Raw genomic sequence first — 27,790 nt, forward strand, 5'->3', positions numbered from 1 at the left:
GAGGACACAAAGATAAAATAATTTTTGAGAATCTTTCAGGATCTATTTGTAACCAGAGTTACTTGCTTTAGTTAGTCATTAGGGGCAGAATGAATAGAGACCAAAAATATAATGAGGTGATTTTAGTTATTCTCCTGAAAACATCCTAGCAGAGAGGAACTACTTCCACCTTTGCCCCAACAAATCTGCAGAAAACAACTTCCCTTGCCTGAAGTGGATTACCTAAGCATCAGTGTAAGTACTTTCATACCTCGCATGATCCTAGTTGAGATGTCATTTGAGCACCTGCAAAACATCTGTCCAACATTCAGCAAACACTCATTAAATACGTGCTCTGTGTCAGGCACTAACTGTCAAAGGGAAGAACTAAGAGTAGGTGATGGGATGGAGACATAGTGAACTTTTTGGAGTCAACACTAATAGCCACTGGATTCCAATAGCCAGAAAAGTGAGTCACCAAAGAAAGCTCCCTTTATATAAATGTCAGACACAGAGCAAATAAACAAAGCACCTGTTGCTTCAAGAGTGACCTGAAAACCAGCCTGTGACCAAGATAATTTTAGATTCACCAGTGATAATGAGTTAAGATATAGCTCTCTGGTATTACCAGCAAGTGGATAAGAATATTTAGTGAGAGATGGAATGTTTGGAGAGGAAAACTTGGCCTAAATGTACCTCATCCAACTTTTCATCAGGAGTATATTTGTCGTTGTTAAGATAGCAAATTCTCAAATGGCAAAAGAATGAAATCCAAGTTAAACTCAACAAGATGTTTTTGCTTTAGTTCTGTTGTTATTTTTAACCCTCAAATTGGGGAATGAAAGAGCCCAAGTGGATGAGCATTCTAATGGAAAAAGTAGATTTGCTGTGTTTAAAAAAAATTTTTTGAGTCACTGCATCTGAAAAAAAGAAAATAACAGATGGAGAAAATGAGAGAAAATGGAATGTTTTCCTTGCTTCCTCTCTATTAAAGCTAAACGTTCTTTATGGAATATGAGGTTTTCAAGGGAGACAGGGCTGTTATGCCAGACCTGGGACAACTGTAGAGTCTAGACATTATTTAACCTTAAAAAAAAAATTTACCAGTAAAAATAGGTTTATTTGGGATTAACAGGGAATTTCAAATCAGGACACATAAGCGATGGCAAGACCTTAGGCAAGTCCAACAAACAAAGCCAAGGAATATTATTTAATGGAGAAGAAGGAGGAATTTGGAAGGGGCTGTTTTGAGCATGAGTCCACTGGAGAAAAGCCTAAGTCCAGGGGTGATTATGGTAGTCAATTTCTTTTTTTTTTAAGAGTTTTTTTATTTATTATTTGAGAGAAAGAGAGAGCATGCTCAAGGGGGAGAGGCAGAGGGTGAGAATCCTCAAGCAGACTCCCTGATGAGTGTGGAGCTCAACATGGGCTCCAGCTCCGTCTCATGACCCATGAGATGACCTGAACTGAAACCAGGAGCTGGACATTCAACCAACTGAACCACCCAGATAGTCAGTTTCTTATAGGAGATGCAGTGTACATCCTCCCTTCCAGGGAGGAGGGCATTGCAATTGGTGATTCTTTCCAGTTGATGATTCTTCTGCTGAGGTCTGGTAATTGACAGTTCCTGCCATAATTGTTGTTAAGTGGTGTCCACCTTTATCTCCTCCTCTTTCCTTTCTATCCCATTTTGGTGAAGTTTCCCTTTATCAATTTTCACAAAGTAGAGCAAAAACTGGAGAGATTGTGGAGAACCAGCAATGTGTGACACACCACAGCAGACTAGATATCTGAAAGATATATCTTATTCTCCCAAAGTATATTTAATAAATCTTAGAGGTTAGGCTCAGATGGCATCCACATTTTCAGTCATGGACCTTTATTGGTTCTTAGGATTACTCATCATTTCTTCTTTACAAAACTTATTCTTATAGTCCTTAAGAACATATATATAACCAAGTGTCCCATATAACGAATGCATCAGAACATTCTTTAAAAAATATAATAAAAAATTTATTTAAAATAGTGGTATTATTCAAAGAAAATTTTCTTTTCAATTAGCTTTAAAATTAATTTGTTAGTGCTGAATATCAGTTCTGCATTAGTACTTCTTTGGTAATTATTGCTTACCATCAAGGCTTCATTAAGTTCCATGTTTGAGATGATGAATGTGTACTTTTATTGATTATTGCTTGTGATTTAATGAGTTGTTCTTAAGATAATAATGTTTTTAGTAATATGTTCATTGTTTTTCCAAACAAATTTCCAATTTGTTTGCAAATTGACTAAACCTTGAGGAGTTTATATATATATATATATATATATATATATATATATATATAAACTCAGAGTAGGAAAAATAAGTCACATTTTTGCTAAGGCCCTTTGGGACACTGGTTTAAAGATTATTTATTTATTTATTTGACACAGAGATCACAAGGAGGCAGAGGGGCAGACAGAGAGAGGGAGGGGGAAGCAGGCTCTCTGCTAAGCAGAGAGTCTGATGCAGGGCTCGATTCCAGGATGCTGGAAATCATGACCTGAGCCGAAGGCAGAGGTTTAACCCACTGAGCCACCCAGGCATCCTGGGACATTGGTTTAAATAAGCAATTTTAGTAAGATGTACATTATAGAGAACTTCACAGAATTACCATATGTTCCCATGCCAAAAGAATTTAGAAATGAAAAAATATTTTATTTCAGTTCTGATTATGATTTTGTACAAGGTCCTTATTTTTCAGTTTCCTCTTACTCTTTTGATATTCTTCCTACCTTGAACCTACAGTGCAGATAGTTAAATCTTTTAACAATTTTTACTTTTTATAGTATGTTTTCCCAAGTTTCCAGTTTAGGGATGGAGTCAGACACACACACATTTAGGTAAACAGTCACAATATAGTTCTTTAAGAAACACTGATATGGAAAAGTCAGGCTGATTTCCTCAGAGGGTTGCAAAAAGGAATGAATAACACATAAATAAGTAATAATCTAATATATATATGTGTGTGTGTGCATTTGTGTATAAAACACTTATTACAGGGCCATGAGAAATAGTTGGAGCATGGGTTTATCTGTTTTTAAGTTTAGAATACAGGACAATTTACTGAAATCAATCTCAAGCACACTCTGAAGTCAATAGGGCAGTTAAAAACCTTTCAAAATTAATCCTCATGGAAGCAAAAAACACATTTGCATTCCAAAGTATTTATAAAGTAAAAAAGGCAACATCTCAGTAAATAACTGTTATTTACTCAACATCTCAGTTAAAACATGGTTTTCAGTGATCCACTGAAGAAAATTTAAGCTAGGGAGTGACAACTTTAACAGTTACAGTGTAAGTTATGAAGCTAATGTGAGGAAGATAGAATTGAAGAGTCTGTGGACTGAGGGGAAGATTTAGGGACTATTTCAATTGCTTAGAGATCATGTGAACCAGTTTCAATGACAGTGGAGTGGAGAAGAAAGCCGCAGATACACTTAGGAGACAGAGTCAAAACCCTTTAGTAAATGACTGAATTTGAATCAGGAAAGACTGATGGAAAGAAAAGTCAGGATGACCCACTGGCTGCTAGTTTGGGAGACTTGGTAAATTATTGTGAATAGACAGGTACAAAGAGGTTTGGGAGATATGGGAAGGGTTGGAATGGTAACAGGTAAAAATACTGAGCTTCATTTTGGACTAAGTTTTGATAAAATGCTCTGGTAATGAGGTCCTATGTATCTTTGATACATAGATGCAAAGACCAGGAGAGAAGTCTAGAATTAAAACTTTGGGAATCATAACATAAAATTCATGAACAAGCCTGGGGCAATCAATGATCACTTCTGAATATCTAGTTGTGGAAGAATGATTAGATTAATCAAGGTGCACCAACATAGCAAAATATATTATAGAGTCGTTAAAATTATGTTTTTTTAAATAATAGAAAATGCTCAAAAACAGTATCAGATCAAATAAGCAGAATGCAAATTGCTTGTACAGTGAAATCTCAGCTGTGTAAAAATCTCAATTGTGTAACTGGCTGGAAGGAAAAGCATTAAAGAGTTATAATGGTCGTATTAGTGTTAAAGGTTATAGTGATTTCCCCCCCTTTTTCTATGTATCTATGTTTTACAACTTTTCTTTATATATTACTTAAAAATCAACTCAGGGTAAAGGATGGCTTCCTGATTAAGGTGAATTAAAAGTACTTTGTAATAGAGGTACAAAGAATTTGTAGCAGAGGTACAAAGGTAAAGAACACAGTGTTTGCAAGGAACTATAAGCGGTGGAGGGTTATCGAAGCATAATGTGATGACACAAGGTGGTCAGAGAGGAAACTAAATAGAAAGGAATAGTAGCTCTGTGGAGGCTTGTTAAGTTGAGATTCTATCCCATGTACTTTGAACAACTACTGAAGAAATATGCACAGGGTAGTATATTCATTTGCTGGGCTACTATAACAAAGTGTTACAAATGAGTGTAATGAGTTTATTTTCTCACAATTCTGAAAGCTAGCAATCCAAAATCAAAGTTTCAGCAGAATTGGTTTATTCTGAGGTCTCACTTCTTGATTTGTAAATAGCTATCTTTTCCCTGGGTCTTCACATTTTTTTCCCCTCTGTGAATCTATATCCTAATCACCTCTTCTTATAAAGACACAAGTTATACTGGGTTAAGTTCCACTCTAGTGACCTCGCTTTAACTTAATTATATCTTTAAAGAACTTATTTCCAAATATAGTCACTTTATGAAGTACTGAGGATTAAGATTTCAACATATGAATCTGGAGGGCGATTCAATTCATAAGAGGGTGACATGATTAAATTTCCTTTGGCAACCATGTGGAATATGAATTTCAGGAAGAAGGAATGGATTAACAGGCTGTTGTAATAATCCAGGTAAGAAATCACAATGTTCTACAGAATTATTAATGTAAATCAGTGAAGGTAAATGACCATTTTAAAAAAATCCAGAGAGGGCAGCTGGTTTAAAGGAGAAACAATGAATTCAATGTGGGAAGATTCAGTTCTCTATCTAGATTACAGTTAAATATAGGAATCTGAAGCTCAAAGAAAATTGGACTGGAAGTCTAGGTTTGGGCGTCATTAGTACATATGTTATGGGAGCAGATCCTGTGTATTAAGTGATAAGAGCAATGGACTTAGAACAGAAAAACAATATTTACAGAACAAAGAAAATGAGCTCATGAAGGAGGCAGTAACACATGAAATGAAGCAGAAGAGTGCCTTTTGTAGAATTTAAGGAAATGCTTTCGTGAAGGGAATAATTAATAGGCAAAAAAAGTAAAGAGATCCTAAAAAGATAAAGACTGAGAAATAATTGTTGGTTTTGGAATTAGAAAGATTTTTGGACTGTGAACCTAATAACAGTTCCTTGAACTTTTATGTGCCAGGCACTGGGCAAAGAGCTTAAAACATGCATTGTATTTCATCTTGAGCTTTACTCAGCAAACTGAGTTAAGTGTCACTGTGTCTGTTTTATAGATTAAGAAAATGACTCAACCAATAGTCAAATAACTAGTGTCAGGTCAGCAGACAGCAGCAGATGTGGGAGTCAGTTCTAGATTGCTTTCTATATTTTCAAAACTGTCCTGACTAACTACTAGGACAACTAAGAGCTCCCTAAGAGCAAGGCAGTTTCATTAAGTCAGAGGGGCAAGAAATCTAGAGCAGTGGGCTGATGACTTAATGTTTGGTGAGGAAGTAAGGTAGACTGCCTTTCTCAGAAGAGGAGAGAGGAAGACAGAGACCAGCTCATCTTGCTCTCTGATGTTTAGTACAATTGCTTGACACAAAGTAGCTGCTCAGTAAATTTTAGTTCAGCAAACAAGAAATAAATGTTAACTTGAGCTAGGCACAATAAGGTGCCAATAGAGAGAACCACACTGAAGAAAGAGAAGAAAACTTAAGAATCCAGATCCTCCCCCCCCCCAAAAAAAAGAATCCAGATCCTTCCTAGAAAATGTTGATAGGTGAAACCATATGATAATTGACTCTCTCTGCTTGACTTATTTCACTCAGCATAAAGCATGTTGCCACAAAAGTTGGGTATTCATCCTTTCTGATGGAGGCATAATACTCCATAGTGTATATGGACCACATCTTCCTTATCCATTTGTCCGTTGAAGGGCATCTTGGTTCTTTTCCACAGTTTGGTGACCGTGGCCATTGCTGCTCTAAACATTCGGGTACAGATGGCCCTTCTTTTCACTCCATCTGCATCTTTGAGGTAAATACCCAGTAGTGCAATTGCAGGGTCATAGGGAAGCTCTATTTTTAATTTCTTAAAGAATCTCCACACTGTTCTCCAAAGTGGCTGCACCAACTTGCATTCCCACCAACAGTGTAAGAGGGTTCCCCTTTCTCCCCATCTTCTCCAACACACGTTGTTTCCTGTCTTGCTAATTTGGCCATTCTAACTGGTGTAAGGTGGTATCTCAATGTGGTCTTAATTTGAATCTCCCTGAGGGCTAGTGATGATGAACATTTTTTCATGTGTAACAAATAACACGGAGGACATGGGGAGATGGAGAGGAGAAGGGAGTTGAGGGAAATTGGAAGGGGAGATGAACCATGAGAGACTATGGACTCTGAAAAACAACCTGAGGGTTTTGAAGGGGCGGGGAGTGAGAGGTTGGGGGAGCCAGGTGGTGGGTATTATGGAGGGGAAGCATTGCATGGAGCACTGGGTTGGTGCAAAAACAATGAATTCTGTTACACTGAAAAGAAATTTTTTTAAAAAGGGGGGGGGGCTGACAAGATTTTTGAAGATCTTCAGTAACATTAAAAAACTAATAAAAAATTTTAAAAAAAAGAAAAAATGTTGATAGGGCCTGGGATCAAGTACAGAAGTAAGAATTTGACCTGAATAGATAAAGAAATATATTTTTAGGTTGAACAAAAAGAATGGGGTATAGAAATAAATATTTAAAGACAGGATAAACTGCTTCATATTCCAACAATTCCCTCCTTATTAATCTCCCTTATAAAAGAATATCTCACCATTTCTAAGTTATTTGCCTTAAAGTTTTTATATATTTATACATGCAATTCCCTTTGCCTAGAATATCTTCTTTTTCACTGTATGCTAGTATCCTATTGAAAAATACTCAGATCATAGATTATCTCTTCATAGTATTTCTTGAATTCACCAAACAAAATCTTGTCACTCCCTCCCTTTTATAGCTCTTAATACACACCTTCTGTAGTGACATGGAGACCAGAGATAAAATATCCTTCCACTTATTTATTAAATTCCTTTGAAATACCTTAGCATATCAATAAAATATTCTGAACTATTATAAGGTATATGTTAGAACAAAGGAGTTTCAAAAGTTGAATGAGCACGGTGTGTTATATGAGACTGATGAAACACTGACCTCTACCTCTGAAATTGATAATATATTACATGTTAATTAATTGAATTTAAATTTAAAAAATTAAAACAAAAACAAAAACAAAAAAATTGTTTTAGCTTGCACACAATTGCATATTTAGTTCAACCTTTCATATACAAATAGTATGTATACAAATTAAATTTTCTTATTTGTCAAATGACTACATTTTATAGTGAAAGTATATTCTTTATTCCTTAAGTTTTAATAAGCTTATGCTGCAAATGACACATAGATTGGAAAAATTTATCCAATGTATTTAAAGAATAAAATGTTACTTGCCATTCCAAAGATGTCTCTATTGATCACCTCTGATGTTTAAAAAATGATTTGTACTTGTGCCTTATCTTTAAAGGCAAATTGTATGCTGTAATACTTTAAGCTTTCAGGTGGCATTGAATTTTAGCTGGTTTAATAGTGGAATGAGAATACTGACTGCTATATTACTATTCTGTTACACAAATTCATTCTCGAGTAATCTATATGCCCTTTGAGAAAGTCAAATGATAAGGCAGAGAGCTCTGAGACAAAACACTAAGATTTAATTGTTTTGCATCTGACAGCTATCCAGTTGCATATTTCAAATTATCCAAGAAAAATAGATGAAGTGCACAATTATCTTCAACTTGAGCTACATAGTATTATCTGCATCTAATTTATAAGATACAGGAGAAAATATAAAATATAATATTTTTGTAATATTTGCATATGCTGTTATTTTTCTTATATCATTAAAGTTAAGAATATGGATTTAATAAATATACATTGGGAGAGTTAGTGCTGTGAAATAGATATGTCAATTTGTAAATAAACACCTCTTTTAAGTAACTACTTAATATTACACCAAAAATAAGTAAATGAAACTAAAATTCTAACAAAATCTGTAAGACAAAATATCTTCACAAAGGAACTGTGTATGTATTGCCTGTCAATTAAACATGCAGATAGGTAATTTTTCTTCAAATAGTTCATGTGCATTCCTAATCTACCTATTGTAAGCCTGGAATTGTTCAACTTTTAGAACATTTGCTCTAATATATTTAATAATTATATGGATTTGAGGACTCTATTTCTTGCCTTCTGTCAAAATGCTTCAATATTAATGTGCATTATATTCAGTTGTATATAAAAGTATTATAATGTAAAATTATATTTTTTTATATTTTTATTTTTTAATTGAAAATATAGAAGTATCTTTAGATGGAGCAAAGAGAAATTTATATTGTAGCTAAGTTATTCAGTTATCATTTAGTATTATGTATAACTATAATTGCATTTGTCTGAGAAGCTATAATTTGCTTTTTTAAAGCATATCCCATTTTTAAATCATTATGTGTTAGTAAAGCATTTAATTAATTTGAAAAAATGTAGTACATCAAAAATTGTAAATAAAATATGTATAAGTCCTTAAGTGAAATGTGATTAGTGGTTTTTCTGGAAAAAATGGAGAACAAAATTGAAACAGAGTAATAGCATGATTAATTGATTCAGGATGGCTCCTGCTGAAAAATTATGTTCAATAAGTATCTGTCATTATAATTTGTGATCATTTGTCCCTTTACAGTATATCAAATATAATGGATTCAGGTGCACAAGCTGTGTAAATGACTGTCATAAAAATGCCATTTTTTAGATAAAAAAAGATGGTTACTTTACTGATTTAATTCAAAATAGCCATGGTATATTAATTTGTGCTACTGCTGTGTCTTCAGAGATGCTAAATATTTTGTAAATTATTTTGTTCTAATATGTGCATGTATCATTTTGCATTCAAGTCAATGATTTTTTCAAATATGCTTCAAGATACAAATTACACATATTTTTATTAAACATACTGGGAAAAATCTGCTGTTTAAATATTTAATTTAAAAATTGGGAGGAAAGATTGTTTTTTACAACCCAAAACATTCTTCCAGTCAAAATTGGTTTTATAAAATGTAATCTTCTACAGCATGTCATCCTCCTTATGTATCTCTCACTGGTTTTTCTTCAGTAATATTTTCTCATCTAAGAGCTTTTTTCAAAAACTATACAGATTAAGCTGAATTATTCTATGTGTTATGGAAACTGATCTATTTGAGAAAGAAATTTCATGTTACGGTAGCTCAGTTGGTTGAGCATCTGACTCTTGGTTTGGCTCAAATCCTGATCTTGTGATTGTGATCTCTGGGTCAAGGGGTCATGGGATAGAGCTCCACATAGGGCTTCCACTAGGCAAGGAGTGTGTTTGAGAATTCTCTCTCCCCTTCTCCCTCTGCCCTTCCGACCCCTGCTCTCACTCCCATGTGTTTTCTCTCTCTCTCTCTCTCTCTGTCTCTCTCTCTCTCTGGGATGAGTGAATAAATCTTTAAAAAGTAATAATAATAAAGTCTTATATTCAGAGAGAAAAAAAAAGATGCTGAAATTTGGTGTAAAATACCAATGGGAGCATTTATATCCTGCCTTAAAGGGCATGCATCAATAATGCTTGTTATTGAAGAGAGTTAATTGAAATGTGCAGAAATAACCTTGGAAATGAAAGTTTAAGCAGGTGATTTTTTTGAGAAAATAACCCTCAATTATCTTTATGTGAATGTTTTGCTTTCTCCTTTCAGGAAGTTTACATGTTTTGAGTTATCTGGTCCAATTCCACTCAGTTTAATTTTGTTTCTATCTTACATAATATTCTTCCTAATTCTAGAGCTGTACCTCCTTACAAAAATCTTGTTTAAAACCTATTTCTATGGAATTGCATTAAAACAAACAGACATTCCCCTTCCCTGTACTGTAGACCAGTTGGTAATTATTTTAGTCACCTTCTGCCTTAGGAGTTCCATCTTTTGGGCATTGAAATTGATTTTTCTCATCTTAGCATCTGAAGATCCAGAGTGTGCCCCTTGCCCAATCGCCTGAGACTATACAGTGAGTGACACCTACAACAGAGGATGTGGAGGCAGCAGCTTTTCGGGCACCAGAAATGGCAGCATCAGGAGCATCAGCACGAATAGACTTTGTAGAGGTAGTTCTCCCAAACTGTACTATTGAAACCAAACATTTTTGGTGTGCTACCTGCTGATGGGGGCTGCCTTCTTACTCCCTAGATTTATGCAAAATGTTTGGTCTTTGTTAAACTTTAACAATGACATTTCTGACTAATACAGAGAAACTTGATTTTTTTACAAGTGTGTTCAGTTGCCTTAAATTTCAGTAAATACAAAATTTTATCAGTTTTAGAAAACATTATTAACCATATTTTTATCAAATTTATTTCATTATCTGTAATCTAAAGCTGCTGTCACATATAATTTTTGTATAAGTGCTTTTCAATAGATCAGAATAATTGGTCGTTTTAGAAGCCATCCTAATGCACTAACAAGGAGAACTTTTCTAGTCAGTTATCTTCTCCAGAGGCTGAATATGGTTGCCCAGTTTTTCTGCCGTACTTCCTAAAAACATTCCATTGTGAGCTTATTTTGAAAAGTGAAAGATTATTCCCAGATAGCCCCAAGTCAAAATATGAAAAGCCAGTGATTGATTGATTTTGGTATCCTTTCATTTTATTTAATTTAATGTGAAACAGTTAATTTTGTTACTGTAAACACATTTGTTAATTAACCACATTGGCTTTATCTGTACAGTTCAATGACTTATAGCATTTCAATTTGCATGTAAAATGAGTCTTTGTAATGATGTTTTGCAAAATAAATAATAATCGATGTAATGGGTGCATTTTCTTTTAACTCTTTAAATGTATGACTTAGAAGTAGGGCTAGGTTTCCTATTGAAATTTTGAAGAGTTTGAAATTCAACTTACAGAGGGCTTCATCTTGGTGCAGTGCGACATATTCATTCTTCACCCCATCTTAACTTGTTTTTTGGATCAAAGCAAGATACAAAGAATTTATACTCTTTCTATTGTAACTATTGCTTGATTAAATATAATTAGAAAGTTCTTTTCTAACCACATATGATCAGGAAACATTGAGCTTAATAGTTCTTCATTTTTGTTTTGTTTTTATTCCATTTTGTCATTTAGGAAATTACAAACTCCCATTTTTTTTTTTTTTTTTTGTAAAACCTACCCTACAGAGTTGAAATGCACTTCTCTGAATATTTGTATTCTCTTTTAATTTTAATGTATTTTAATTACACAAAATATATAAAATAATAAAATTATGTCCTAAAATGCTAGCCCTTTGTTAAAAGCACAAATACGTATGAAAGTATTTTTTTTCTTTTAGTTAAAATGATGGGAATGCTGATTTTTTTTCATGAGTACTTATGAAGATCTGTATGTAAAAATTCATAAATCTACTTAATTGTACAACATTACTTTTAGCTGTGTGTGCCATATGTTAATTAACTTTTGTCATTCTTATATATATTGCCTCTATCTCTAGAAACTGTATTTTGAAAGGTATGCTGCTTTTCTAAGAATACAAAAGTAAATCTCTGACTCTGCTGTAAAGTGAACTGTGCTACTTTAGCTTAGGTTTATAACAGGTTCACACCATGTCCTTCAAATGCCATTTTAGAGATTTTTAAAACATTCTTCATGAAAGTAGCTTTAATGATTAAAGAAATACTGCTGTTCTGCCTCTACTATGTTCCGAGGGAGAAACTGGACTTTCCATTGTTAAAACTGTAAAGTCGTATGAAGCTGCGACTAAAATCTGCAGCAATGTGCAGTAGTTCTGTTGGATAATGATTTTGTTGGCATGATCTTACTGCAGTAAGCCATGCTGAGTTTCTGGTCTTATGATAATTACAGTTGAAAGCTTGTATTTGTAGGATAGAGGAAATTTTCTTTTTTTTTTCTTAAAGATTTTATTTATTTACTTATTTGACAGATAGAGATCGCAAGTTAGCAGAGAGGCAGGCAGAGAGAGAGAGAGAGAGAGAGGAGAAAGTAGGCTCCCTGCTGAGCAGAGAGCCCAGTGCGGGGGCTTGATCCCAAGACCCTGCGATCATGACCCGAGCCGAAGGCAGAGGCTTTAACCCGCTGAGCCACTCAGGTGCCCCAGGAGGAAATTTTCTTAATGAGAAAAAATTAACAAGTAACTTGAATAACTTGTCAAAACTGTAATGGTTTAAAACTGCATCAGCAAAAATGATTACAAAAGTAAAAATTTAAACTAATACCACTGAACACAACACTTGGTCCATTTTTGCCCACTGTTAGTGCTCTTCATCACTGTTAATGTTCCAACAAGTATAGATGATTATAAATTCATTCATAATGTTTATGTCGCTCTAATATTCTCCTAAGAGAAGTCACACATACCAACTTAACAAAAATATTAAATATGTTCATTTTGTAGTTAAATAATGTTTAGCCTCAAGATAGGTATCTTTAAATTAGGTAAAATAGTAAAAGGACAACATGTGTTTATAAGCATTTGGAGTTCTTGAAATAATAATAATTTTCTATTGTGAAATCATTTAAAATATACTGATTATAAATTCATGAGTAGTGGGATATTAGTATTAAACCAGAATTTGACTAAAAGTACTTATTATTATTAAGTACTTAAAAGTACTTAAAAGTACTTAATAATAAAAACAAAAACATACCCTTTAAGAAGAAGGCAGCACAATATATGCTTATCAACTCTCCGGATTACAGAGTACAATGCAGCTCTTTCCTACCTTGTGAGATAAGTGACACTTCCAGAAACCTGAACTACCATGTAGGCAACAGCCTGAATTGTCCTTCAACCTCTTGACATCTCCTGAAGTGAAGGTAAATTTTTGTGGCTCTTAGGAATACCTCAGAAAATAAGGTACATCTTCCTATTTTCCTGCAAATTCATAAAGAATCTCATATACTCTCCCATCCCTGTTTTTCTGTTTGTATCAAATTTTACTAAGATTTCTGCCATTTTCTATTTTCTTTTTAATCAATTCATTTTTTTCTGGAGCAAAACAGGCAGATCTCAATTGTGTCACAAAAATGTGATTTTTCCTATCAATTTTTAGTCAAAAGGTAAAGAAATCATTGTAGATGTTGTGTTATTTTATATTGCTTGCTTCTGCCACTAGCAATTAACATAAACTGGATAAAGACAGATAGTTTATATTTATTTACTGGCACAAATAGCAAATATTAGTAGGGCAAAAGTACAGCAAATGGATGTCATTACAGTGAAAAATAACACGTTCAGAACAGAAGTGGTTTAGAACAGCCTGCGGATGTACAGACTACACAGTTGCTCAAATCTCACCGAAGTAAAAATCTGTCATACCAATAATTGCCTCCTCCTCCTCCCACACACAACTTGCTTTGATTTCAGATGTATGATACATATGGATATAACATTTGAAACCCAAATTCTTAGTCACCACTCTGCTTGGGCAAATTTTGGACAGAATACAAATTTTTTTTTAAATTTTTTTTTTAAAGATTTTATTTATTGGTCAGAGAGAGTGAGTGAGCACAGGCAGACAGAATGGCAGGCAGAGGCAGAGAAGCAGGCTCCCTGCTGAGCAAGGAGACTGATGTGGGACTCGATCCCAGGACGCCGGGATCATGACCTGGGCCGAAGGCAGCCGCTTAACCAACTGAGCCACCCAGGCGTCCCAGAATACAAACTTTTTAAAAAAGATTTTATTTATTTATTTGAGAGAGAGAGAGAGAGAGCACAAGCAGCGGGAGCAGCAGCAGGAGAGGGAGAAGCAGGCTCCCCACTGAACAGGGAGCCTGATGCGAGACTCTATCCCAGGACCCTGGGATCATGACCTGAGCCAAAGTCAGATGCTTAACCAACTAAGCCACCCAGGCACCTCAGAGAATACAAATTTTCAATTCAGTCCAGTTCAGTTAACGTTTATAGAGGACCTACTCTGTGCCTAATATTGGACTAATATTAGACTTGGGACTAATATTAGAGACACCAAGTACAGCAGACCCCCTGTTGTTAGGCAGATTACAGTCTAGACAAGCAATGGATTACATACAAGATAGTATATTACATGGGATTATAGAAATGTATGGATTAGAAATGGATTTTTTTGGACAATAAATTGTAATTTAAACAGTGGGCAGTAGGAAAGGGAGTCTTACTTGAAGAGGAATATATCAAAGGATTAAATGTGCAAGTAATATGTATGAGGAAGGAATAGCCATAAGATAGGTTAGAGGAGATAATCACAAAGAGGCTTGTATGCCATAGTTAGACTTTATTTTGTGGGCAATGATAACATTTTAATGAAAAAGTTTTAAGCAGAGAAATGGTAATTTAGATTTGTGAATAAATGGGATAAACTGAAAGTAAGAATTCACAGGTAGCTGCCCCTATAAGGAAGCAAAGAAAAAAAGCCACTCAGGAGATTCTTTTTTTTTTTTTTCCCCCTCACCAGCTTATTGAGGTATATATTTCATAACATAAAACTCATCCATTTTAAGTGTACAATTCAATAATTTTTTAGTAAATGCACAGTTTCATGATCATCAACACACTGCGGTTTTGAACATTTCCATCACCCCCACCAGAAATTCCTTGTGCTCATTTACAGCCTATCCTCATTTTGGTATCAGTTCCCACAGCAGCCCCAAGCAAACAATAACCTGTTTGCTGTCTTTATAAATTCCCTTCTCTGAACATTTCATGTAAGTGGAATCATGTATGTAGTCTCTTGTGTCTGGCATCTTTCACTTAACATCATGCTTTTGTGATTTCTATCCGATTGTTATGAGACAAACAGAACAGCAGTATGTCACTCCCAAAGAGCCTGTGAATACTGGGAATACACGAGGTATAAGAAGGAGGTCCTGTGAGCCTGGCCACTGTATAGAGGATACAAAGGAGAGAGGGACCAAGATGATGAGGACAGAATGGCACGAAAAGACAATTCAGTCAAGGTGGAAGTATCAGAAATGCACAGTAATGTGAAAGTAGAAGAAAACATGTCAAGACATTTTAATAAGATTTGCTGAAGGCTTAATCTTGAACTTCTGTTTCCTCCCCATCTTAAAGATTTGTAACAGGTGTTTGTAAACACTGTAAACACTTTTAAATAGGACTTTGGTTGTTAGTGTCTATAGATATCACAAGCTTTGTTAGTTTCCTGAGTTAAAATCCCTTCCCTGAAGAATGCAATACCTTAGACAAAGCCAAGAAATCGTGACAGACTGACATCTGCAGTTAAAGCACAAAAGCTCAAAAGTGAATCTAGAACAAGCTGTATTTTCCTTGGAAAACCACTTGGGACAAATGCGATTGTTACACCGAGATTAGAACTCCAATTTTTTAGAGAAGGCAAGATTGGTTTCAGAATTCTTGTTCAGTTGGAGAAACACGTAGGTGGCATGATGAGGCCACCCAAGTATTGAGAAAATTAAAAGTTCTTTCTGCAAAGGAAGGGTAGAAAGATAAGGCTTCTGGCACATTCTCTGGGTCTACTTTCCAGCTTTACCTCACTAGCTGAGAAGGGCTGCCATGCTGATCTGGCTATGCTATGGGATTGAACATAAAGCAAGTTTTGGAGTTACCTGTATGGACTACTAATAATCAAAAAATTTTTTTAAAAATCACAGGATTATAGTACAGCTGATGAAGTAAAAAGACTTGAGTGCTGACTGGAATATGCCCACCACTTGGGTGTACCAGGAAGGACAAGCTCAGAAACAAAGAAATAACTCAGTAGGAGAGCCTGACAAGAATATCCAGGTTTAATGTCATGGTTGGCTTCAGGCTAAGAAGCAAGTGAACAAAACAAGATTGGAATCTCAGAACAAAGCAACACAAACAGTTTTCCAGAGAACCTACCAAAAAAAAAAAAAAAAAAAAAAAAAAATCCCTTCCTGGAAACTTCATCTTTGTGTCCCTGGAAGCCAGAAGTACCCCTGCCATACCCCACTGCTGGAGGGATTCTGTGGTACATTGTGGTCTCTGGAGGTGAAGAGTGACTTCTTGGCTCTGGCCAGAGACCCTGTGGACCCATCCCAGATTAAGGAGTGGGATTCAATCCCTAAATCACAGAGTTAGAGTCTCCCGGCTTAGCCCAGAGTGGATGAGACAAATCCAGAACCCTAAATGTTGGTTTCCTTCTTTTAGAGTAATAAGGAGCATCTACCAACTGCAAAACTCAAACTCTGGTCTTAGAAAGAGAAAAGATCAACTACTAATTCATATACTTAAATCATAAGTAGTTGATGTTCTTTTGGGAAAGGTCCAGAGCTGTTGGACAAATATTTGCGTACTCTGGGGCTGGGGAGAGAAAGAGATTCATTGAAATGGAATGAGATAAGACGGACATTTTTTTCTATTTTTCTTCCACTTTGCCCACTTAGCCTCTTCCTCCACCTCTGTTTTCTGAGAGGAGAAAAAGATAACAACCACTGGAAGATTCTTTCAAAGAAAAGTTATCAGAAGAGAACTGTAATCCCCTGTGGGCTTCCTGTGGAAGCTGGAGGTGAGGGAACGTGGCACTGTAGGAGCGCACGCTGTGGGACTTTACCCAGCACTTCTTCCCCTATATTAGCCTACACATCTATCCTTCCATCCTCTGTAACCCATTAGGTTTTAGTTATTTATTTATGTTCTTTCCTTCTGTATATTCTAATTGTTTCTTGAGGACAGGGTTGGCGTTTTAGTCCATTCTCCAGGGTACCTAGCATAGTGGCTCACAAGTGATGGTTAAAGAAGGAAAGAAGGAAGAAAGGAAAGAAAGGAAGTACCACTTACAAAAAGAAAGAGAGAGAAAATAAGATTACTTCTGTTGGGAGGAAAGGAGGGCAGATTTGAGAACATTTGATCTAGGCTTTAAAAGGAAAGTTGCATTTCCGATGTTGGGGGTGGGGGGGAAGCAGAGGCTCCCAGTCAGAGGAAATGACAGATGGAGAAAAGCCCAATTTACGGAATAAGGAAAGCCGTGATTTTGCGGATCGTTGAAATAAGTCAAAAGGAAGAGTGAAATAGAAGTGTAAAGGTACACTGGGGTATTGGGATCTGACTAATTGCTTGCTATTAAAGGATTCTTGACTATGTGAGTTAACAAGGAACAGTTGGGATTTAAGGCAGGAGTTAAAAACTCGAAAAAATACATGGTAATGCAACATCCTACAAATAAGCAATTGGTGTATTTAAACATGGTACAATACTTATTTTTAAATCTCTTCTGAGCATCTGGCGCTTTGATAGACCTGAAGATGCATGAAGTCATCTGTGTTACAACTCAAACTCTGTCTTCCCTTCTAATAAAACATTAACCTACACAAAATTGATTTAGCTTACAAGTGGGCATGTATTCCTTGACAATGAAGAGAAACTAGTATTTACTTATAGGATATGCAAGACCCTTTACCCACAGACATGATTTCATTAAACCTTGTAACAACTGTGTAAGGTGTATGTTCCCACGCTTTTACCAATGGGAAAACTGATGTCACTCTGATAAACCTCCATTCAACCCCACTTCTCTCTCTAGTACTCCATAATATACCATCTTTACCATTTATCTATAGATTATAGTTCTGCCTAAATTATATTTTAGCAACCTCAAATTATGTATGCTGATGTTGCTCATTTGATTGGCTTACCTTCACAGCACTTGATTAGAAATCAAATTATATTAATACTTCTGAAGGTACATTAGAGATATTTGTCACACATGACAAGAATTGCTTATTCTCTTGAAATGTACGTCAGGGTACATTTTGTGTTCAGTCCTCAAAATGATACCTTAAGGAGATGATCAGTGAATTTCATAAGGTTATAAGAGTGCCAAATTATTTGTAATAATGTAAGATTATGTATAATCTTACCTTTGCTCTATGGCTCAGTGTCCATAGTTATCAATTTTAACTTTACAAACTTTTAAATAAATGTGGTTTCTTTTTTTTTTTCATTTCCAAAGATACAAGATTGCAAAGGTAGCAATACATCATACAGCTAAGGTGCTTTACATTTTTCAAAGCATATTAAAAAATGCTTTTAACAATACGTTTTTCTGACCTATACATTAGCCTTGTAAGGAAGGCATAAAAAATATTTCCCTTTCAGCTAATAAGAACTTTAATGTTATTTACTATCATATAAATAATATTCTCTGTGCCACAGGCAAGGGACTAATTTTTGTGTCAGTTTATACTATTTATTGATGTATATTAATTTTATATTGTGTTTCCCCTTGAGGACAAATATTTAGAAATATAATTTTTATTTTAAGTTTATGCTTTGAGGAAGATTTCACACAAACTGGTAAAACTTTGAAATATAAATTGTTTTATACAGTAATTACCATAAAATACAGTTAAGCAGCCCAGGATGTTTCTATATGGTAATTAACTGAACAATGTACTTTCAGTATTCCTTGATATGATAAATACAAAAACTATGTAGCTTCTCATGTCAAGGCATTTGTTTTTCTATAAAATTTTTAGATTTTCTTCTTCTTTTTTTTAAGATTTATTTATTTATTTAACAGAGAGATCACAAGTAGGCAGAGAGAGAGGAGGAAGCAGGCTCCCCGCTGAGCAGAGAGTCTGATGTGGGGCTCCATCCCAGGACGCTGGGATCAGAAAGCAGAGGCTTTAACCCACTGAGCCACCTAGGTGCCCCTTAAATTTTCTTCTTAATACAAAATTTCTCATACTTGAAAATCAAACCCTCATTTTCTGTGATGCGGATAATCGGTATGCATTTGCAATTTAGGCAAAAAATAAAGAGAAACAATATAATTTTAGGGAAAAGCAAAAGAACACCATTCTTATCAGCCTGCTGTGAATAGTCTATGTGGGCACCTATAATTATAAAGGAAGACTGGGGAGGAAAGAGGATTAAAAAAGAGTAGTAAATGTGGACCCAGTGAGATGCAGATCTGTAAACTGTCATTGTAACATCATCATTTAGTCATTCTATCAGAAGTGCAAAATTGTACATTCAGTCAACACTAAGCTTAGGGGACAGGATAGGAAATCACTGTATTTAACATTAGTGACAGAAAACTCAATAAAAGAATGAAAATTGGAATCAGAGGAAACTTGTCCAACATTTGTTAAGAACTTACAATGTGGTGACAGCTATACCATGTGTTGAGAATTTCAGAAATATATTTGGTCCTCTCAATGAGTTCTTGATTCTCTGAAAGAGATATTCTAAGCCAAACAAAAGTTATGTGCAAAAGCAGAAAGCTGAGAGAGAAACTGATGAATTATGTAAAGTACAAGGAGATTCATTTGGGTGGGATGCATTAGCTTATGTATTTCAAGAGATGAGATTGAGATGAGATTTGAAAAGTAGAAGAGAGTTTATTCGAAGAAGTCTTTGTATGCCTGTGGATGAGTAAGATCCATAAGGAAATCTGCTCAATTCAGTCAACTTTGCAAGGAATTATACCCACTTAATTTTACCAGAATCTTAACTTTCAAACATAATATAATTGCTAATAATTATTGGATTTTAAACCCTTTACATATGCTAACTTATACAGCCCTCACATTAACTCTTTAAAATAGCTATTATTGTTATCCCTATTATAAATAAGGAAACTGAAACATAAGGAAATAACTTGCCCCATGTCACAATGCTGATAAGGTGAGGGGGAAGGATTTGAATGCTGGCAGCCTGAATCAGAAGCCTTGGCACAGCTGAGTAGAATCCATCCAAAGTAGACTAAAGTTTTGAAGATATGTGATGATGTATTTTTTAGAGGTTTAAATACATATTGAATGCAGGAAGATTTTGCTGGTACTGGTTTGTAAAATACCCAAATCTCCTTTTTAAAAAATTTCATTTAAATATAATTGGCATCCAATAAATTGTGCATACTTAAAATGCCCACCTTGATAAGTTTTGAAATATTTATGCCAGTGGAAGCATCACCATGATCAAAATAACGAACATGTCCATCACCCTCAAAAGTTTCCTCCTGACGTTGCTCACTGATTCCCCACATGGACAAATACTATTCTGCTTTCTCTCACTACAGATTAGTTTGAATTTTCCAGAATTTTATATAAATGCAATCAGAGAATATATTCTTTTTTTTTTCTGGCTTCTTTTGGGAGCATAGCTATTTTATTTGTCCATATTGTAATGTTTATCAATTTTTGTCGCCAATAGTATTCCTTTGTATAAGTATGCTATGCTTTATTTCTTCACCTCTCTATGAATATATGAATTGTTTTCCTGCAGCTTTTGATTATCACAAGTAGGCTGCTATGAATAGTCTGTACAAGTCTCTGTAGGAATGTTTAAGAAAAGAAGCTGGGCACAAGGAATGTAGAATATATATATGTTTTCATTTATGTAGAATACAACAGGAGACAAAACCAGGCTATGCTATCAGAAAGTGTGATAGTGGTTATCTTTGAGGAGGTAAGATGGTGACTAAAAGAGTGGGTTCATGAGAGGGGCTGCTTTTGGACTCTAGAATATTTTGTTTCTTCATCCTGATACTGATTACATGGGCAACAGTTTCACTGTATAAAAATTCAGTAAGCATTATACTTTGGATATTTTTCTATAGGTATCTTATACTTAGATTAAAAGTTAAAAGTGAGGTTAATGAAATAGTTTGGTTTAGTCCAGAAGATTTTCTATATGTTGTTGGGCATCCTTGTTTTTGTCTTTTTTTTTTTTTTTTTAATTTCATAGCCCTTACTACTATTCCAGTTTCATACTCTAGGAGTACATCCTATAACATTACCTTTATTCCTTTTACTATAATTGCTTGTTTTATTATTTTTCTTGTTATAGTATAAACTTCCTGGGGGGGGGGGGGAGAGGATAATGTCTACCTTTCTCACTTTCATTTCCTGGCAAGGTGCTTGGAACATGGTGGATAGATATCCAATGAATACTGGGATGATGGGATAAATGGATTTTTAGGCACCTGCTCAAAGCTTAGCATCTGAGTTTTCATTAATTGGCTTCTACTAAAAGCTTTGCTTCCCTTATAATCTACTAATTATTGATTTGATTCTGTGATATTGAAAGTTTTTCCTTCTTCCTAACTTCATTCAACTCTTTGTTTTAGCATACATTTTTCAAATAGTAATATGTCCTATTATTATTCACTGTGGGCTCTAAACACTTTATATCTACTAACTTATTCAAGATGCACCACACAAACAATACAGGTATTCCCATGGTTTCCATTTCACAAACAGGGAAACTGAGGCACCAAAAAGATAAATATCCTGCCCAAGATCACAGAGCTTATGGTTGATTCCAGTCTAACTCCAGACTCATGCTTTTATTCAGTATAGATTTCTGTATTTATATATATATTATTTTATGTCATTATATTTCCTCATTTTTTTCTGACCTTTGATAAAATGTTAGCTCTTCAGATTGGCTTTCTTTGAACACTTTATTACAAAATAGCAGCCCTCCAAATATTCTCATTCATTCTCATCATGCTGTATTTTCCTCATAGCACTTACCACCCCATGATATTTTATATATTTGTATCTGTTTCCTCTTTATACATCTCTCCCAATTAAAGTGGTAGCTCGGTGAGGGCAGAGATTTTATCTGTTTTACTTTGTTATATTCTTTTGTCTTCGAATAAGGTCTAATACATAGTAGATACTTACTAAATATTTGTCCAATGGATGAATAAATGCTTCATAGAATCGGCCTATGCTGAGCCACTATGGTACAGGAATGGCAAAGAGTTTTTTAAATCCCTTTTAGCAAAGTCACTTTCTACTTAGAATAGAGACCAAAAAAGATCTCCGTTAGACAAAAGTATGGACACCAATACACATTCCATTCTATGTTCTATATTCAATTGGACATGCCCTGGAAATCTTAACTCAAGAGCATTTCTGGACATTCTAGTGTCATGTAAATTTTTATTCTCAAAGAAACTTTGTTCTGGCAAAGGGGAACCAAAGAGTTTTTATATGACGCATCATATGATTTGCATTTTAAAAAAATTTCTGTGATTTCTGTGTGGAGAGTGGATTATGGAGACCACAATAGAAGACATAATAACCAGTTAATGAAGCCATGGAAATAACCCATGGGTAAATAGAGTTGTGAACCAGACCTATAACAGTAACTTTATAAATGAAAAGAAATAGATTTTAGAGACAGAATCTATAAGCCTTAGTGAATAATTAGTCAGGGGTTTCTGATTTCCATAGTATCAACTACATAAACAGAAAATAGAGGGGGTCTGGGAATATGACTAGTTTTGTGTTCAGTATGATAAACTGTAAACTCATGTTGTATATTTAATGGTGCTGTTCAGTAAATTAAAAAAAAAAAAAAAAATGTTGACCTGGAACTTAGAAGAGCATCTGTGACAGGAGAGTTCTATTTCAGTCCCAAATGCATGAAGTTGCCCATGCTGGTCCTCTGCCGGCCCAGGGTGCTGTCCTGGGCTGCTGCACTAGCGGCCTGCCATCGGTGTTGCTGTCATCTCTCTTGCTGCCACTGCTGCTGCTGCTGCTGCTGCTGCTGCTGCCCCACCATAATGTTATCCACAGGCTTCTACTGTGGAGTAGCCCATGTGTCTGACTTGCCTACCCCAGGTGTCCAATTCACTGATGTCAAAGAGGCTTGAAAACCAGCTTAGAGGCTTCCAGAAGGGATTTTAATAGCCAGCAGGTGAAGACCACCAAATGAACCTCCTCACCAACCTTAGGGTTATTAATTGTTGCAGCAAGAGTGGCTGCACACCATGGAGAACAATGGAGCATGTCAGAGAGGGGGCGTTAGAAACAGCTGGGTAGGTGATTTTGGAGAAGGATCAAGAACATGGTTGTCTTTTCTGGTTTAGGAATTCTCTAAAATTGGGACATTTGGTTATTGAAGATTTTAGTATTCCCCTGTGAGACCAGGGGAATGAAGAGTTTCTGGAGCTGCTTTTTGGGAAGTGTTCGTCCCTCTCAGAATAGTGGAGGTAGAAGGTCTTTGCTTTTGTCTTTCGTCTTTATTCAGGTATGATTTTGTAGATGCCTTGTTTTTGCTTTATTCCATCATGACCATGAAGAGCCCTCCACTGAAGTTGATATTTCATGAAATTTTTTGTGATCAGTAGGGAAATAACATGGCCTGTGGGTAGTAACCCAGCTAGCTACCAGCTGTCAGCTGTCAGGGCGGCCTTCTCCTTTCTCAGTAGGTAAGCTTTGCCTCCTACCAAGACTCTTCAAGCAGCAATTACCAAAACACTAGAGGCTGGTCTGCCAATTAAAAAATTACTCAAGCCTACAATTTCCAACTATTAGGTATTGTATTAGTCAGCTTGCTTTGCCGTAACAAAATACCTTAGACAGGGTGCCCTATATAGCAGGAATTTATTTCTCATGGTACTGGAAGCTGGGAGGTCCGAGACCAAGGTGCAGGCTGATTCTTTTTCCCTGAGAGGGCCCTCCTCCAGACTCGCAGGTGCCTCCTTCTTGCTGTGTCCCCACACAGCAGAGAGAGAGAGGCTCTGACAGACTCTACTTACTATTTTGCTGATGTTCTAGGACAAATTTCTTTACATAAATTTTTTCAAGTTTACTTCTTTTTTATTTGAATATAATACAATTCATGTTTATAATAAGCTCTCTTTCTTCAGTTTTATTCCAGCCGTATTGAGATATAATTGGCACTCATCACTGTGTGAGTTTAAGGTATCTGAAATAATGGTTTGATTTAAATCTATCATGAAATGATTATCACAATGAGCTTAGTTAGCATGCATTATCTAATATGGAAGCAATAAAAAGAAGGAGAAAAAAAAGAAAACTCTTTTCCCAGGTAATGAGAACTTTTAGGATTTACTCCCTTAACAACTTACATATATAACAGAGAGCACTATTAACTAAACTCATCATATTGCGTTACATCCCTTACATAGACTTGTAAAGATTATTTTCTATTGGTCGGCTTCCCATGAGCTACTTCATATGGGATACATAAAAAAGCTTTGGGTTTCTTGCTTGTGGTCTATAAAAATTATGACAGTCTTTAATAACAATAATCTTTAAAGAAGTGAAATCATAACAAACACTTTCTTTAAAAATTTCTCTTTGTATAATGCAATTATTCCCAAATGCATTTTTTGTAATCTGAGGAGTCCTCTGAGATGCATTAAAAGGAACAAATTGAGTCTTATGACATACAAAGCAAAATCTAACAGAGAATGGCTCCATTAGAAAACCTAACTCTTAGAATGCCATAAAAGGCTTATTTTGGCTGTAGATTATAATATGTATAAATTACAAAGGCAAGGTGATGTCAAATTACAAGGTAGAGGTTTGGTAACTAACACCCCAGGTGCTGAAACTCTTCATATAGCTTTTGATTGTCCAAAAACTTACCTATAAATAGCCTATGTTTACTGGAAGCCTTACCAATATCATAAATAGTGGGTTAACTTTGTGCATACATTACAATAAAGTAAATTAGAAGAAAATGTTATTAAGAAAATCATGAGTGAAAATACATTTACATTGCTGTACTGTATTTATAGGAAAAAAAAAAATCCACACATAAGTACGACAGCACAGTTCAAACCCATGTTGGTCAAAGGTCACCTGTATGAGTGAGTTGCTCTTGCGAAAGAACTTTCTGTCTCTTCTTTGGGCATTAGTTAAGAAAGCAAAGAACTCCTTTGATCCCCTCCATGTTACAAAGAATTTTATTGAGAAAATACTTTGCTATTTCAGAACACATCTAATACTTTAAACATCTAAGTTTATACTGACTGATACTAGCATTATCTTCTTTTCTTGGAATATCCTTTCTGCTTTCTTCATCTGGCAAACTCTTCTCTTAAACCCCAATTCTGGCATGGCATTACCTGACACGAGGTTATCTCTAAATCGGGCTCTGAATCATAAGTTCCCATAGCCTTCTCACATCTTCTGGGTAGCATGAATCCAAGGCTTAATAAATTAGTATATTAATTTCATAATCATTTAACTTCTGAATTTTCTGAGAGATTGTAATCTTCATCAGGGCAGTGATTGTGTTTGTTAATCTTTGAATCACTCTCACACACATAATAAAAACACAGTATTATTATTGTTAATAATAATGTAACTAATTGTAACTAATAGTATAACTAATAATGTAGCTTATAATAACATAACTAATGTAAATAATTACAACCTTTAATGATCATTCCTTTGGGTTGTGAGGTACATGAAGGCAACAATCCCATCATAGCCCTAGGCCTTAGCCTAATATCTGATATGTGCTCAGTAGATATTTGTTATTAAAGAAAGAATTATTTGCTTAATGAATTTAAAAGCTTAATTTACAGAACATTTGTAAAGTGAAGTATCAGTGTAGTACAAAAGTAGAGTTGGGACACGTGGGTGGCTCATTGGGTTAAAGCCTCTGCCTTTGGCTCAAGGTCATGATCTCAGGGTCCTGGGATCAAGCCCCACATTGGGCTCTCTGCTCAGCAGGGAGCCTGCTTCCCCACTCTCTCTCTGCCTGCCTCTCTGCCTACTTGTGATCTCTGTCCGTCAAATAAATAAATAAAATATTAAAAAAAAAAAAGTAAAGAGTTTAGATAATAAACTTACTTTTTCCACAATGGCAAGAACGATATGAAGAACTAGGCCTTTCTTCTTCTTTGGACAATTAGCTAAGTGTTTTATCATGTTAATGAAAAGTTAATCTTTCCTGCATAAAATTCAGGTTCAGAAATATAATTGTTATTGAGAGTATGTAGAGAAGCATTGGCTGAACTTATGACTATTTCAAAGCAAGATTTAGATTTACTTTAGATAAGTATAATTAACCAAAAGAAGTAATGCAGTTAGACTTCAGTGTCTTTTACAGTTCTTTGATTGAAATGAGTTTCCATTATGAGGCACATTTCACAGTGGTCTCATTTAGAAGAGATTTCTTACCCATTGTTATTTCTAGTGCGTAGTCCATTATTTCTGATAGTTATTCTATTATACTTTCTTTCACAACTTCGAAGTGCTGACTGTTATAATCATATTTTAGCATGATAATCTGTATGTCAAGTTATACCTGTGGGGGGAAAAATTAGTCCTGGCGAAGGCCAACCAGAAAGTCAGCCTAAGTGAAATTTGTTCTCAAATTCCTATTTTAAGTTTATTATGCAGCTGAAAGCATGCATCATTCCAATTATTAAATAAAATTTGATTTTACTTCTTTGTATTGACAGATACTACCAAAAAATACAGCACTAATACAGGTTTTAGCATTCACATGCTTAGGGAAGACTCTAACAATAACTTTACAAAGAAGAAATATCTAGTTGAGTCTGAGGCACACATTATTTTAAAGAGCAAATGAACTTAGAGAAAATTATTTCTGGAGTAATTTTCATTGAAGATATAATAAATATAAAAAAGAAGAGGAATACAGACTAGAAAAATATTAACATCTTTACCTGAGTCCTGAAACTTTAAAGTAATAAAAAGTGAAAAAAAGAATATATGTAGAATCACAGTCATGGCTCCTGAAAGGCAGAAATTATAAACATCAGACATCACACAAAAATACACAGAATACTTTATAAAAGTGAAATTGTAAAAGTGAAACACTAGAGTATTGAGGTCAGATGCAGGAAGAAAAACATCAACTGCCATAAACCCTGAATAACTTGTAGAAGTGTTTTTTTTTTTTTTAACCTTAGTGATCAACATGTAAAACTATGCACATTATTTCCTTTATATTTTCTATTTCTATTATTTAATAGAATTTAATTTAATTATTTTCTATTTCTATTATTTAAAATGTAATTTATCTCTTGATTCCCCAAACACTAAAATGGTAGAATGAGTGTAGTAGAAAGTACACTTTTGGCCATAAGAAACAAAATTCCAAGTAAAAGTGACCCCTTGAATAGTAAGTCCATTGTTGCTCATTAAAAATTTTCAAGGTAAGTAACTCCGAAATTCGTTTCAGTAATAATGATTTTATCAAACGCCTGGGCTTTTTGCATATTTCTGTGCTGCTTTCCCCATCACACTGGCTTTCATCCTTGGACTTGTTACATCATATGGTTGCACAAGGTCTGCTGCAGCTCTAGACATCATGTTCTTATCTAGCCATGAAAAAAGAGGAATAAAAGTGACAGGGAAAAAAAATCACATGACTCTCTCTCTCTCTCTTCTATTTTATTTATGCTTTATTAACATATAATGTATTATTAGCCCCAGGGGTACAGGTCTGTGAATCATCAGGCTCACACATTTCACAGCACTCACCGTAGCACATACCCTCCCCCATGCCCACACCCAGCCACCCTATCCCTACCTCCCAACCCCCAGCATCCCTCAGTTTGTTTTGTGAGATTAAGAGTCCCTTATGGTTTGTCTCCCTCCCGATCCCATCTCGTTTTATTTTTTTTCCTCCCTCCCCGTACAAACCCCCACCAGCCTCTCAAATTCCTCATATCCGAGAGATCATATGATAATTATCTTTCTCTGATTGACTTATTTCACTTAGCAGGATACCCTTTAGCTCCATCCACATTGTTACAAATGGGAAGATTTCATTTCT

At 35.1% G+C, this 27,790-nt stretch overlaps 1 protein-coding gene across 5 annotated transcripts in view; it reads left to right on the forward strand.

The window, feature by feature from the left end:
• LRRC7 (leucine rich repeat containing 7) overlaps positions 1 to 27,790 on the forward strand; it is a 573,404-nt gene that overhangs the window by 325,462 nt on the left and 220,152 nt on the right. The window contains exon 8 of one of the 5 annotated variants that reach the window (XM_059138594.1): positions 10,228 to 11,110. The exons of the other annotated variants lie outside the window; for them this stretch is intronic. Within the exon in view, the coding sequence (XP_058994577.1) occupies positions 10,228 to 10,234 (7 nt within the window). The 3' untranslated portion in view covers positions 10,235 to 11,110. Of the gene's footprint in view, positions 1 to 10,227; positions 11,111 to 27,790 lie in introns of those variants that run through there. 5 annotated transcript variants of the gene reach the window in all.

Source organism: Mustela lutreola, chromosome 10 (genome assembly GCF_030435805.1).
Source record: "Mustela lutreola isolate mMusLut2 chromosome 10, mMusLut2.pri, whole genome shotgun sequence".
NCBI classification, from domain to species: domain Eukaryota; kingdom Metazoa; phylum Chordata; class Mammalia; order Carnivora; family Mustelidae; genus Mustela; species Mustela lutreola.